Source organism: Amborella trichopoda, chromosome 1, assembly GCF_054954075.1.
Source record: "Amborella trichopoda isolate Santa Cruz 75 chromosome 1, AtrichopodaSantaCruz75HAP2 v2.0, whole genome shotgun sequence".
NCBI lineage: Eukaryota > Viridiplantae > Streptophyta > Magnoliopsida > Amborellales > Amborellaceae > Amborella > Amborella trichopoda.
In genome coordinates, this window is record NC_142336.1 from 31,042,431 (window position 1) to 31,056,832 (window position 14,402).

The 14,402-nt window shown below is 36.8% G+C and overlaps 2 protein-coding genes and 1 long non-coding RNA gene across 53 annotated transcripts in view; 1 reads left to right on the forward strand and 2 right to left on the reverse strand.

The window, feature by feature from the left end:
* LOC105420199 (uncharacterized) overlaps window positions 1-2,150 on the reverse strand; it is a 67,437-nt gene extending 65,287 nt beyond the window's left edge. For 18 of the 50 annotated variants that reach the window (XR_016052324.1, XR_016052314.1, XR_016052307.1 and 15 more), the window contains exons 1-2: window positions 1,389-1,578; window positions 653-840 (exon numbers count right to left, since the gene is read on the reverse strand). Coding sequence is in view for 1 of the 50 variants with exons in the window: in XM_020663723.2 (XP_020519382.1) it covers window positions 1,389-1,648 (260 nt within the window). In the remaining 49 variants the exon portion in view is untranslated. Of the gene's footprint in view, window positions 1-286; window positions 894-1,388 lie in introns of those variants that run through there. The other 32 variants (XR_016052366.1, XR_016052349.1, XR_016052344.1 and 29 more) reach the window with 6 other exon arrangements.
* Window positions 650-4,786, forward strand: LOC110006747 (uncharacterized). 2 transcript variants are annotated; one of them, XR_002279992.2, is made up of 3 exons: window positions 650-790; window positions 2,281-2,365; window positions 4,628-4,786. It is a non-coding gene; the product is annotated as an uncharacterized LOC110006747 (long non-coding RNA). The 2 variants fall into 2 exon arrangements; XR_016052387.1 differs by lacking the exon at window positions 4,628-4,786 and having other exon boundaries at window positions 2,281-3,934.
* Window positions 2,635-10,829, reverse strand: LOC18428367 (alpha/beta-Hydrolases superfamily protein). Its single transcript, XM_006837402.4, has 2 exons — window positions 10,554-10,829; window positions 2,635-3,343 (listed from the first exon to the last, which is right to left on the reverse strand). The coding sequence occupies exons 1-2, from the start codon at window positions 10,640-10,642 to the stop codon at window positions 2,815-2,817; spliced, it is 618 nt and encodes a 205-aa protein (XP_006837465.2). The 5' UTR covers window positions 10,643-10,829; the 3' UTR covers window positions 2,635-2,814.
* Between the last annotated feature and the right edge of the window lie 3,573 nt (window positions 10,830-14,402).

Here is a 14,402-nt window from a genome sequence, read left to right on the forward strand (position 1 = left end):
GTGTGGCACGTGTGGGAGTGTGTATCGCTCGTGTCACACGTACACACGTGTGGGAGTGTTGCGTGTCACGCACGTGACGCATACACACGTGTGAAGGTACTTTAAGGTTAGAACCGGGAGGGAAACGGACAGAACAAGGTGGGAACCGCCGGTTCTGCTCTAGAACCGGACGATTCCCGCTTTTGTGCTGAAATCGATAAGGGGCCGATTCTCGAGTCGAACCAGATGAGTCCAGTTCGACTCGCCGTGTTTTAAATCATTGCATAGAACAGTTATGTTGACTCACTGGCTTTTATGACTAGCGGTCATCTTTCCTTTCTCGACTCAAAGCCCAAATTGGAGCCACTAGTGCATCAAGAGAGAGATTTCTCATAGAGGAGAGCGAGAGGAGAGAGAAAGAGAGTCTTGAGTGAATGGCACTGCCCCACACGCTATGACTAGCGGTCATCTTTCCTTTCTTGACCCAAAGCCCAAATTGGAGCCACAAGTGCATCAAGTGAGAGATTTCTCATAGAGGAGAGCAAGAGGAGAGAGAAAGAGAGTCTTGAGTGAATGGCACTGCCCCACACGGTCTACTGATAATGACAGGCCACATTCTTGTAAGAAACTTATGGGATTATAAATGGAGCTCGGATTCTAGTCCCCTGCTCACCTTGAGTGAGAGAGAGAGAAAGGATGCAGACAACATTGAAGTACGTCTTGTGTGCTGCATTTGCAGCCTTCATTCTGTATGCTTCTCTAATTCCCTTGGTGGCGTCAAGGCATGTTCCCGAGCCGCCGCCTCAATCCGGTAGGATTCGTTTTCTCTTGAAGTTCCTTCATTTACAATTCAATCGTAGCCTAATCATCAGTAAATCATCGTCATCATTATCATCATTCGAGTCTTCTTCCAACTAATTGTCAGTAAATAATAATAGAAATTTAAAACTCGTGACGTTTAAGAGCTTGTAGAAAACTAATTAAGAGAATTTCATATTATTAACAATATTGATATTGAAAAGAAAAGGAAATCATGATAGAGGTGTTGTACACTACGATCCGTTTGTTAATTTTTATACTTTATGGTAGGAGTCATCACTATCCAATCCGTAGATCTGATGGTGATGGTGATGGAGGGGGAGGGGGATATCCAGTTGAATTAGTGATATATTTACCAGATGCACTCTCCGTCCATCACTGTCCAACCTACCAATTTACGATGATTACTCCAATGACCACTACTTTGTTTTAGGGGTATACTTCTTTGAATACACCATCCAATGTGGAAACAAGTATTTCCTAGAAGTAACAAAGATTGAAATGGTCAAAAATCCATTTATTACAACCCACATTCCATAGGCATTAGCAGTGGAGTTTTCTATGAGCTTGATTGTTAAGGGAAAAATTACCAGATAGCAGAGAGCCAAATCCACAGATGGTATAATATCCATCCGAAGATACAATTGCGTCGAAATCTTCTACTGTTATCAAATGGCTGTAGGAACTGAAATCTCAGGCCACTTGACAAGCCAACAGAGAAGAGAGGAGCGTTTGTTGGACCTTCAATCGGAGAGAGAGAACTTGTTGGACCTCGAACCCATATGAATAACAACTTATAAAGGTCCACTTGAGCTCTCTGCCATCCACAATTATTGAAACATTGCCCCATGATGGAGTTGACATATAATGACAAAATAATAATAATGGAGTGATTCACCTTGCATATAATGACAATAATAATAATGGAGTTGGCAGGCTCGGAACAAAATAGGTGATGCACCTTGCATCAATGGACAAAATAGGTGACGCACCTGGATAGGGGCTTTGGACCATCATGGATCTATAATAAATGCTTCACAGATCTAATTGGTATGTAAATTCCCCTGGTACATGGCTTTAGACCACCATAAACATATTAGGTCTGTAATGGTGCTTCAAGGATCTAACAGGTCCATGATGCCTTGTGGTACCTAGCTTTGGACCACCACGAAACCATAGGAATTAATAGGTTGGTGAAGCCCTATAATGCTTCCTCAACATCAAGGAAGAACTTGATGGGGGTTTTTAGTCTGTGATGGTACTTCATAGATCTAGAATACTTCTGATGGGCATTTTTTAGATTAAACATGTTGAAAAAATATGAATGGCTGTAAAAAAAATAAAAATAAGAATAAAAAGAAGGTATATTTTGAATTTCTTAAAAGAAGGGGAAAGTTTTGATAATTTGCCTTTACATCATCACCAAAAAATTGATAGAATTGGATATGGTGAATCTGAACCTTAAAATGATGTCTCCCACAGGAATGATCTTAATAGGGATTAGGAATGGGCTCAAGGCTAGGTGGTCATGGTCACGGGTTACAACGACGACGACTTGAATTAGTAGGTAAGAAATCCCTTCCCCACTTCCAACTGCACTACCAACAAAAAAAAATAAGAGAAAAAAAAACAAAGAGAGAGAGAGGGAGGGAGGGAGGGAGGGAGGGAGAGAGAGAGACAGAGCGAGAGAGAGAGAGACAGAGAGAGAGAGAGAGGGGTTTAACAAATGCCTGAGTAAAGGTAGTATGTGTTTGATAATATTAATATGGGTTTCTTTTGGAAGAGACCATACGCAATTTACATCTCTTCGACATGAGGAAAATTAAAAAGCATAGCTGAGCAAAACGAAAAAAGTTCACTTGAAGAAAAGCAACATTTTCTACATGGTCATGGGAATACATATACAAGCAGACTTTTATCAGCAACAACTTCAATAACAAAGTACATATAAGTAGAGTATTTAAGAGGAGATGAGAATCCAACCCTCTGAGGAATTGTCGTATGATTACAAACAACTCAGTTTCTTTTCAACACCAAGCCTTCATGTAGCCAATTTCTCATAATCACAAATGCATCCTCCGCATCTTCATCTTCTTCTGGCGAAGCAGGTCGATGCGCAAACGCATGTCCCCGTCCAGAATAGGCCACCACCCTCGATCCATTAATTCTCTTCTCCATTTCGCGTAAAGTCTCAACTGGACAAAGTGTATCCTTCTCCCCAACCACAAAGAAAACAGGTATCTTTATGTTATAGGCGAGAGATGGATCAAGTCTAGTTCCATAGAAGCATATAGCTGTGCTAAAGTAGCCATTTTCATCTCTTGCAAGAGTCTCAAGAAGGCGACCTCCACCAAAACAAAACCCAATGATACCCAACTTCTCAGAGATCCCCGCTGCTGAGAATTCATCCATCATCCATTTTGTCGAGGTTGTGATATCCATGGCAACCCTGTCAAGGGAGTGTGTGACTCTCCATATCTCAAACTCTTCTTTCGGTCTATCTTTAGACCATGGATCCCCTCTAAACAAATCAGGGACTAAGACACTGCATTTTTTTGACAAGGACATTCATAAGAGTCATAATAAGGACCTACAGATTGCAACAAGTTGATCCATGCTGCCATTTTACAAATTTCAATATGAAAAGGTTCCTTCCATAAATTGTGTTTGGAATTTTCATGTTTTGAGCATGACGAAAAATACCAAAATCATAATTAATGATTTGGCCAATCATTGAACTAGGAATTCATGAGAGCAGGACACTAAGAATCAGTGATGACTAATTTATTTTGTTTTTCATGGTTTTAAAGGCATAAGGCAATGCGTAGGAAGGTCCCTCGTACCCATTTTTAGTCAGAGATAGAGAAAGGACTAGTTAGAGAGAGAGGAGATTGGTTGAACAGATAATAATGACACCCACAAACCCAACACCCAACACCCTTGCCCCCAGCCATTTTTAAGAGAGAGAAGTGGTTCAGAATAGGGAGAATGATTGGAGAGAGAGAGAGGAATAAAACACACTACGTAATGAGGGGATTATTTGGAGGGAGAGAGAGAGAGAGGGGGGAGACAGAGAAAGAAGAAGAAGAACAACAACAACAACAAAACATACACAACACAACAAACACATGCAAAACATAATCTCTCTCTCTCTCTCTCTCTCTCTCTCTCTCTCTCTCTCATACACACACACACAAACACACCATAACAGGCATATATAAAATAACCCCCCTCTCCCTCTCACATGCAAATACACAGAGCACTACAGAGATGTGCGCAGGAGCATGCAGGCACAATTACTCACACAAAACATCCTATCCAGTCGCCATGACCAATACTCTAGACAGCACCTAAGCAAGCTAGGTACCTGCTGAGTAATCCCCACCCAGGCAGCTCAACCTGGACCTAGGAGGGTGCCGAGGCCCTTCGGTGCCGCAACGCACCATCTAGGAATCCAAGGCAGGCACCTTTTACTACACTGACATGTTTTTCCTCATTAGATTCGGGGATTGTCTCTAAGACTTTTTATATCAAATGCTAGATATTACTTACAACAATTAAAGATCAAGGCCAGATCTAAAGAATCATGACATTGTAGATACAGAAGACATAGAACAAGATTAGCTTTTCCGTAGTAATATTCAGAATTTCATATTACTCTTTTCAAATAATAGATTTTCATATCACTCTTTGAAATACTAAATGAAATAGCCGAAGATATGGTCTTTGCTGGTGGATTTACCATGAACATTTCCAATTTCACAGTCATCATCAAAGTTGTTGAAACCATGTTGAAGATAGTAATCATGTTTTTATGCTTGCTTATCAGAATCCAGGCTGGATCTTGAGATGCACATGAAAATGAAAGCCCGAAAGAAAGGTCAATCTAATCTGGAATCTATCATCAGGATTTGGACCATGTCGATGTGAATTTGTTTTGGGTGAAATATGTTATTCAAATGAATGATTTCTCAATTCCACGTCAAAAGATTGCACAAGAAATAGGTCATATTCCAATGCACTCGATATGTATATATATAAATATATATATATATATATATATATATCTGAAAAACTCTTCTCAATGCCTATAGGGGAAAATGAATATGATTTCTCCTACCCTCATGACCATCCAAACTTCATCGCACAGTCCCAGTTATCCGATAGTGTTTCAATTTTCATTTTTTTTCTACAAATCCAAATTACTTGAAATTTGGAGCATACGTACATCTTAGTGAGGCGCACCTAATAAAAATATGAAAAAACTAATTCGCAAAATATAAATTAACCAAAATACCCCCATAATTTTTTGGAGGTATTTTGGTAAATTTATATTTTACGAATTATTTTTTTCATATTTTTATTAAGTACGCCTCACTAAGATGTACACACGATCCAAATTTTAGATCATTCCTATTAGTAAAAAAAAAAAAAAAAGAAAATTGAAACCCTACTGAAAAACTGTGATTGTGCGATGAAGTTTGGATGGTGATGAAGGTAGGCGAAATCACTGTTCATTTTCGCCTATAGGTGTTTTGTAGTATCTTCCTATATATATATATATATATATATATATATATATATATGGAAAAAGATAAAGTGCACAGCCTAACTTAGATAAGCTAAATGCGCCAACGGCCCAGATTGAATCTGGGCCGATCTGGCGATCACGGATGTCTGGTAGTGTTTGAATTTTAATTTTTTTTCCTACAAATCCAAATCACTGAAAATTTTAGGCGTGTGTTCATAAAAAATAGGTGAACATTCAAAAAATATTAAAAAAATATTTTACATGAAAAAAATTGACCAAAATACCCCTGTAAAGTTTCGGAGGTATTTTGGTCAATGTTGTTTTTGGGGATAATTTTTTTTATTTTTTTATTAGGTGGGCCTTGATGAGAAGAACACGCACCTAAAATTTCAAGTCATTTGGATTTGTAAAAAAATAATTAAAATTCAAACACTACTGGACACTACCGGCCATCCGTGATCGTCAGATCGGCCAAGATTCAATCTGTGCCGTTGGAGCATTTCGCTTTTCTAAGCTAGGCTGCACACCATATCTTTTTCCTATATATATATATATATATATATATATATATATATATATATATATATATATATATATATAAAGGTGCAGTTTGTATAAACCTTAAAAAATCAAGTAAGACGCACCTCCAAAGCTTGCCGGAAGATGCAGTTTTCCAGTGCTAGAAAACCCTAGATGGCCTTAAAGGTCTATTGTCACCCCTAATGATAAAAGTCTTAAAAACATGGTGCAGATCAAGCAGATCTATAAACACTTAAAAAATATTGAAAATGGAATGTCCAAATAATACATTAGAAGATGCACTATTTTTAAGACTTGAAAAGCTTGTCTTTTTCATATCCATACATCTTAAGGTCAAGGTAATCAATCAAAGAGTTTTCAAACATTCTAACAACATTTCCAGCTCGGTTTTTGAAGTATGCCTTAATTTTATAGTATAAGGTTGATACTATGAAAAAGGTTTATATAAGGTTGCAAACCTCAGATGTAGAATTAAGGTGCATCTCAAAAATCCATCATAAAAGGTTGTTTTGATGTTGGAAAATCGTCTAATTGATCATCTAGACATCGAGATGTATGAATATGAAAAGAACAAAAGATTTCGAGACCCAAAAATAGGGTATCTTGCAAAACTTTATCTGGACAGTCCATTTTCAAGATTTTCATGTGTTATAGATCTACTTGATTTGAACAATTTTTAGAGTTTAAAATTTTATAACTAGTGATGAAAATAGATTCTCAAGCCATCATAAGAATTTTTTATACCAAAATTACATTTATGATAAAATTTGAGGTGCGCCTTAATTGGAAGGTTGCAACCTTATTCCAACCACACTCTACACACACATACACAATAGGTTATTATCTAAAACGAATAGTAATTTAGGTCATGCCCCTAGCCATCAGATCTTTGATTGGATGGTTGAAAATACATGCTACTACTTCAACTTTATTATTTCTTCTCCAAATCTAATCACGATGAAATTTTGTACATGTGTAACACAAGAAGAAAAGTATAAAACAATTATTTTACAAAGTTTAAAACTACCCTTGAAAATTGACAGGGGTAATTTGTTCATTTTAAATTTTGAAAATTATGTTTTTGAATTCAAGTTCATATGGCTAAATTTTTTTATTAAACTGATTCATAGAAAGAAGATTAAAATTCAAGTAGCAAAATGTATTTTCAACCATCTGATCAAGATCTGATAGTTTAGAACATGGTCGAAACTACCTATTGTTAGCTATGTAGCTTTATCCTTTATGTATATATATGTGTGTGTGTATGTGCGTGTGTGTGTGTGTGTGTGAAATATATATAATGGGATTGTATACAATGAGACCATTTACCTTTAGTACAAGGAGGTCACAATTACTTATAACCATCCGATGTAAAATCTAATAGGTTGGGTGTCACAAATTTCGAGAAATTTCCTTTTGAACTTTGAGTTTGGTCAATGGAATAAATGCAACCACCCAATTTCACATTCAATAGTCAACATTAATTGTGACCATCTTATACCAAAGAGAAATGGTCTCATTGTATAATCTTCTATATATAATGGTGCAAGTGTTATGAGTTCGAGTGGTGTAGTAATAGAGGGAGAAAATGCTTCAATAAGAGAGGGGAGAGATACCAACATACTACCCATATCTAAATGTCAAAGGAACCATGGAACAATCAAGGGACAATTGGAAGTTGAATATTCAAAAGAACAAGGAAATGACATTTCGTTGTCTTATGTACAAAGAAGGCCATCAGAAGTCATCCTGATGAACCCCAAGGAGCATTAGCATCACTCACTAAAGAACCAATACCAAGCTGCAGCTCATGTAGCTGGAAATCTTCCCCCATTGAAAGCATCCTCTATTCTCAACCTCCACTTAATGAGGCAACATAATACACCAAGTTACCAATTTCTGAACACCATCAAGCCAATCACACTGTGGTCCTGAGGACTCTAGATCATATCAGAGGTTATCAAATCCAGTAACCCAACATCTCATTACCTGGAATATATGGGCGCTGAAAGACCCTGAAAAATCCCCTTAGTCAGAAAACTAATTAGTAAACATTCACACTCCAAGTGACTAACCTATAAACTAAAGATTGGGGTCCAAGCCATTCAAGCTTTTTCTCCATGCAGTATGACTATCCAGACTAAGAGAAAATAGTTAAGAGTGCTGAGCACAAAACTTCAAAGTCGTATGCCAGAAGTGATCATTGACTAAGACAGCCTTGAAAGAATAGTCACCTATGGGTTGGATCACACCAGAATTAATGAGCAGGAGGGTAAACTTATAACCTTCAAATTGAGCTTGAAAATGACCCAGGGTCCAAAACATAAGCAACAAATCTGAGGTATGAATCAACTATCCCAAGTTCTGTTGAATGAGGTATCCGTTTGGAAACAAAAAAACAGATAAAATAGGCTCAGTCCAAGGGATTCAAGCTCAAACTTCTTTTTCACCAAAATCACTGCCAGAAGACGCATTTCTACCATCTTTAGGCTTAAAAAGAAGGGAAAATATCTCCATGCACCATATTTTTAGGTTTCCTTTCTTTCTAGACCAGGGGTTTTAAAACCTATCTTCTAATCCCCTAGACCAATTTTAAATTTTTACCCATCTTTTTTGTCCAAACAAATTAGAAAAAGACCTCTTTTCTAAACCCTCTCTCTACGCACGTTTCTTTTTCTAAACCCCCTCTCTCTCTCCTCATGAATCTCCAAACCCTCTTTCTCTCTCTCCCCATGAATCTCCAAACCCTCTTTCTCTCTCCCCGTGAATCTCCAACCTCTCTCTCTAGTACTTCCCCCAAATCTTGGGAAGCAAGGCTTCTTTCTCTCTGTCCATTGCAACATGGACCAGCAGAGCTCATTCCATTGTGTCGGCCTCTTTTTGGGATACAAGAGAAGGGCTCTATCTTCGCTGTACAGTATGAATTTGCGGCAAGGTCAGAGCGGCTAGGGAGTTTGTGAGCCAACTAGGGAGAGAGAGAGAGAGAGAGAGAGATGGTATTTTGCTTTCTTAGAGAAGAGAGATATGGTATTTTGAATTTTGGTAGAGGGAGAATGGTATATTCCTTTTCTGGAGAAAGAGTGAGTGATTGCTCTATTGAAGAGAGAAAGAAAGTTGGGGAAGTACGGATAGAGGGAGGGGTTTGGCGATTTAAGGAGAGAGAGACACACAAGGAGAGAGAGTAGGGGTTTAGACTTTATAAAAGGATGTAATTTTTAAATTTCTTTGGGCGAAATAGATGAATTAAAAATGGGTAAAATTGATCCAGGGGGTTAGAAGATATGATAGATAAAATCTCTATGCCCGAAGATAGATTTTGAAACTTTGGGTCTATGAAGAAATGAAACTTAAAAATAAGATCTATAGAGATATTTTCCCTAAAAAGAATGATGGTTCTATCATTAGATCTGATGACAATACCATCTATCAGAACCTAGAAGGAATGCCCCTCGACAACCACCCTATAAATGCAAAAACCCTATGGATATTAAAGAGAACAGCAAACTTGAAAGAGCAATAAAATGTGAAGATATATTTGCTCCTATCAAGACTCTCCTCAAATAAATAACCTCAACCAGATGGTTCCCTGGCAAGTTCCTTCCATAAATGTTGGACAATACTCAAGAAATATGTCCTGTGTCATGACCATCTTATACAAGGGTGTTACTCAAAAAGTACTTGGGTTCTATATTCTCTTTTTGGTTCTCCTAGCCCTGGCCAAACACACCAACCATGAGGCACACTCATAACCATAGTCATGACTTGGAGGTGACCCTCACACCTCTGCAAGAGATTTCTCTCTCTCATTCATTGCCTCATGTACTCGGGGTACATGATTCTAGGCCCCAGTGCGCCAAGCATCCAGAATCATTCTTTCTCACTCACTCCCACTGAGCGAGAGAATCTTAGCTTTAAGGCCTTGAAAGGCCATAAATCCAACCTGATACCTTTCCCGCTTCGAGTTTGAACACAACTGAACAAGAGGGAATATGTCCAAGTACATATGGCTTCTACTTATCTAAAGTACCAAGCATGACTGCAAAATTCTTTTCTTTCTATTTAATATCTGGTTTCTCATTGAAACAGAAGAGTGTCACTCTATCCTTAGACCTTAGGACATAGTTCCAATCTTATTACACTTAACTTTCCTTGGTGATTGAAACACGGATGGGACCCCTGCTAGGATAAAGAAAAAGGTCTGCTATTAAAATATTTCTCATATAAGTTCCAATTTCACATAAATACACCCATGATGAACAATGTTTCAATGAACAAAGTCTCAGACATCACAGAAGCTTATGTTGCAGATATGATAATATTTTGGTAAGCTGGTCAATACGCTATAACAAAGTGAGATTAAGATGTTGAAGTCCACTAGATCATGTTTACATTATAACTATCGCATAGTGAATAAACACACTCATTGACCCAAGGATCAACGTTTTAGTATATGTAATCGAGTGCAGACAGGTTTACCTGGTTTATAGAGATCCTATATGCTCACAACTAGAAAAAAATGCAATTAAAATTGTATAGCATAAATGCCAATGACAGCAAGCATCAATAATGCAATGGTTGTGTAAGATCACAGCCAAGATTTGATATTGTCAAGTCAAATAAATAACATTGGGTATAAGGGACAGCCAACAATAAACTCCATAATTTTCAAGGTGAAAGAGCATACTTGTATCCACTGCAGGAGACACGATATGCAAAATCTCGTGTTGATGAATCTTCAAACCCAAAAACATCAGTCAAAAGGAGCACCCCCATGCCATTGTTGTTTTTCACAGCTTTCAACAAATAAGCACTAAAACTATTTGTACCTTCCCCTAAAAGAAGCTCAACTCCACTCACTAGTTCACATGCATCATCTTCAAGAGCCTCCGATTTTACTTGGTTCTGAGAAACATTACTTGTCGAATTTGTTTTGAAGGATAACGGGGGAGTACAGTACAATCTGGAACTAATCTGAATATCAGCTGCTTAATTAATCAGTCAAAATAAGCATTTTTAGGCGAATCCGTATATACAAAAAAAAGAATCAAAAGAAGAGTACAAAAACATAAATCAATTACAAAAATAATTAGGTTACGAGTTAAACATAAAAAGAACCTCAGATAAATTACATCCCATAGTTCACAAGATTCTATAATACCACTTCTTGCAGAAGTAAGTTCAGCCCAGAACATAAGAATAGATACAAGAAATACATCCAATTTGTGTGACAAATCAATGAGAATTTCAATTTAGATTGCATTAGATAAACTTGATAGCTTCCAGGAGCAGTATTTGCATGCATAGGGAAAGTTATGGTTACTACTCAATGTAATATTATTGATGCTATTATAGAAAACCTCCAATAGCCGATCCCAAATAGTTGGGATAAGGCTCGGATGATAATGATATAAAACCTCCAATAGCTGTTAAATAGATTAAATTCAGCAGCATTTAATTCATTTTACAAATGAGTGTATTATTGTAATGTCTCACACCAAATATTGAGTATGGCTTAATTCAATCTTAGCCGCAACGATTACCATCTACTCAAAAAATGATAAAGATTTGACTCTCTACTCCAAAAATGATAAAGATTTGACTCCAAGACATTTATTTTAATCTAACCCACTGAAATCGCACATCCTAAAACGTTCCAACCTATGTTAGAAGGACACGAATATGAGAATCTGTCTATCTCGAATTTGAAGAATAGACTCACCTACCTATATTTTACCAAGTCCAGTCCGGCATGTCCATTCAAGTCCGGACAATGCATATGTATCTATATATATTTCATGTATATAAAGATAATTCAACAAGTGGATCCAGATCAAAGACATGAGGGTCTACCTCATACGATACGTCTGCCCATGTATGTTTTATGAAATGGACATGTATTGTAAAGCGGACAAACATGGACATGCGGTCCTCTTCACCCAATCCGTGGATTCGGATATCCACATAGCTGACACACAAGTCAAAGACATCGATTTTTTGTGTCAATATGCATGTAGCATGTATTGCATGTCAACACAAGTGTCTAGTGCATTCAAGTGTTTAATTCGCCTAAATGCAGGTGACACACCGGTCGTTGTTACATGGGTTTCAACTGGGAGATCACCTTCAAATATTTATGTTTTTATTTTTGCAATTTTTCCCCAAAAAATAGTGTATTTTATCGTATGTGTATAATTATTAGCGTTTGAAATGGATTCTATCAATCACTCCAAGAATTATGATTGTCCCCTTCATATGCATTTAATTTCCGAACTACAGCATTTGTTTAGTCTCCTTTTCTTTTCTTATTTTTTGTTTAAATATTTTCAAGAAAAATCCAGCCATCACTTACTTAAAAGAACAAAATTTCATATGGATTTCCATGAAAAATTGAAAACCGTTTACCATTTCTTCTTAGGCGGGCATGAGCTGAGGCGAGATGGGAATCTGGGTGGAACAGGGTAGAGAGATACCCCATTGAAACATGAAAACGCAAGCAATTGAAAGGACACATTGAGATAGAAATAACGTAGCCGTACTTTTGTTAACTGCATACATAGCGCGAAATCATGACTACATAAAAGGTTGCACTCCTATGAGTAATCAGATGTGCCATTATGATTTTGAGCTTTGAAAATCAGTTGCTGCAACCAACATTATCCTTGACGGGGAAAAATTCAAACAATATATGCATGCTCCACCATGATTGCACTTCGACAAGGATCTAAACCAGCAACCATCATCTTTTTCGAAGCAAGCAATTACGTTTACTATGCATGCCATACAACACATAATTCACAATTTTTCTAAGACAAGCCCATGATTCTTTCCAAAACTAGCCCACAAGATAAAGGGACCATCCTGTCACAGATTTTACTTCACCAGTAAGCATCAAATTTAAGATTCAGAAAAGACAATTGAATTCCTCTAATGGTTTCTGCATGACGCAACATCTAAGTCGTTATAAAAAATTAACCGAAACAAAATGGTAGTCCAAATCTCTAGGTTTAATTCAGACCTTGCTCAAACATAAATTGTACATCTACAGGTCTATACCATTCATCAAGTTGACCTCAACACACTTCTTAAATCGTGATAGATATTGAAGATATACGAGAAGAAACATAAACAGGGAAACAGATGATTTTCTGTTAGCTGAAAAACATGAAATAGACCCCACTGGATTTTAAATTCCTGGAAATTTTCATCAGAGAAAAAAAAGAAGTAACCCATTTGTTAAAACAGTTTGTTACAAGTAAACATAATAGAATTCAGAGCAAAATGCAAGGAAGTAAGACGCTTACAGAGGGTAGAGAGAGATTAACCGGAAGAGAGTAGAAGAATGAGGAGAGAGGAGGGTCTCTGGCAGTAGTGAGGTGGAGGAGGTTATTGAAGGGGGAGAGCAACGCCATTTCGGTTGACAGCGGAGCGAAAGAGAGGGGCGGGGAAGGGGGCGGAGGAAGATATTTTATATGACCCGCCATTGTTTTGGGGTAATCTCAACCTCAACCTCAACCTCTAACTCGTGATAAAAATCCAATTGGGATGAGGTTTTCATAAGTCCTAGCCTTTATAAAACCAAAATAGAGCCTCACCTCAAATCATTGTATGGAAGGTGCTTGTGGCAAGGAAATCTTCATAACTGCTCTAAAATCAATTTTAACACTGACTATAAAATATAAAACTAAAAAAATGGTACAGAACTTGAGAATTAATAACACTTATTATTTTGGCCAAAATAGACGATCTGGATAATTTGTTATAGGAAAAAGTTTATATAAGGTTACAAACTTAAAATGTAGAAGTACAGATGCATCTCAAAAATCCATTGAAAAATGTTGTTTTAATGTTGAAAAACTAATTGATCATATCTACAATAAGATGTATGAATATGAAAAAAAAAAAAGATTTTGAGTCTCAGAAATAATGCATTTTGCAGCACATTATCTAGACCATCCATTTTCAAGATAGTCATATTTTTATAGATCTATTTGATTTTAATCATTTTTGTAGTTTAAAATTTTATAATTAAATATAAAAATAGATTTTGGTATAATCCTAAGAATGCTTTATCCCAAAATTACACATTACGATAAAATTTGAAGGTGTGCCTTAATTGGATTGTTGAAGGTTACAACCTTATAGAAACCGCACCCTTTATTATAACGTACACAACATTTAGAGCTTGAAATCCTAAATTTTTTCACAACCATAATGTTCAAGCAGAGACGATTGATGTGAAGGTTTTTTAATGCTTGAATTGTAATTTTCGATGAGTTATGAGGTATGGCTTCACTTAATTTGCTTGGGCTGCAGCCCTATCAAACAATTTTCCTCTTTATATTGATGGTCTCCACTTGAACATTATGGTGTGAAGCAAATTAGGATTTCAAGCACTAAAAAGAACATATATTGTAATAAATTATCTAGACAGTCTATTTTGCTATAAAATCAAGTGTTCACAAATCCGCAAGATCTATACTATTTTTTGAGTTTCAAATTTTATTGTCAATGTCCGAAATTGATTTTAAAGCCA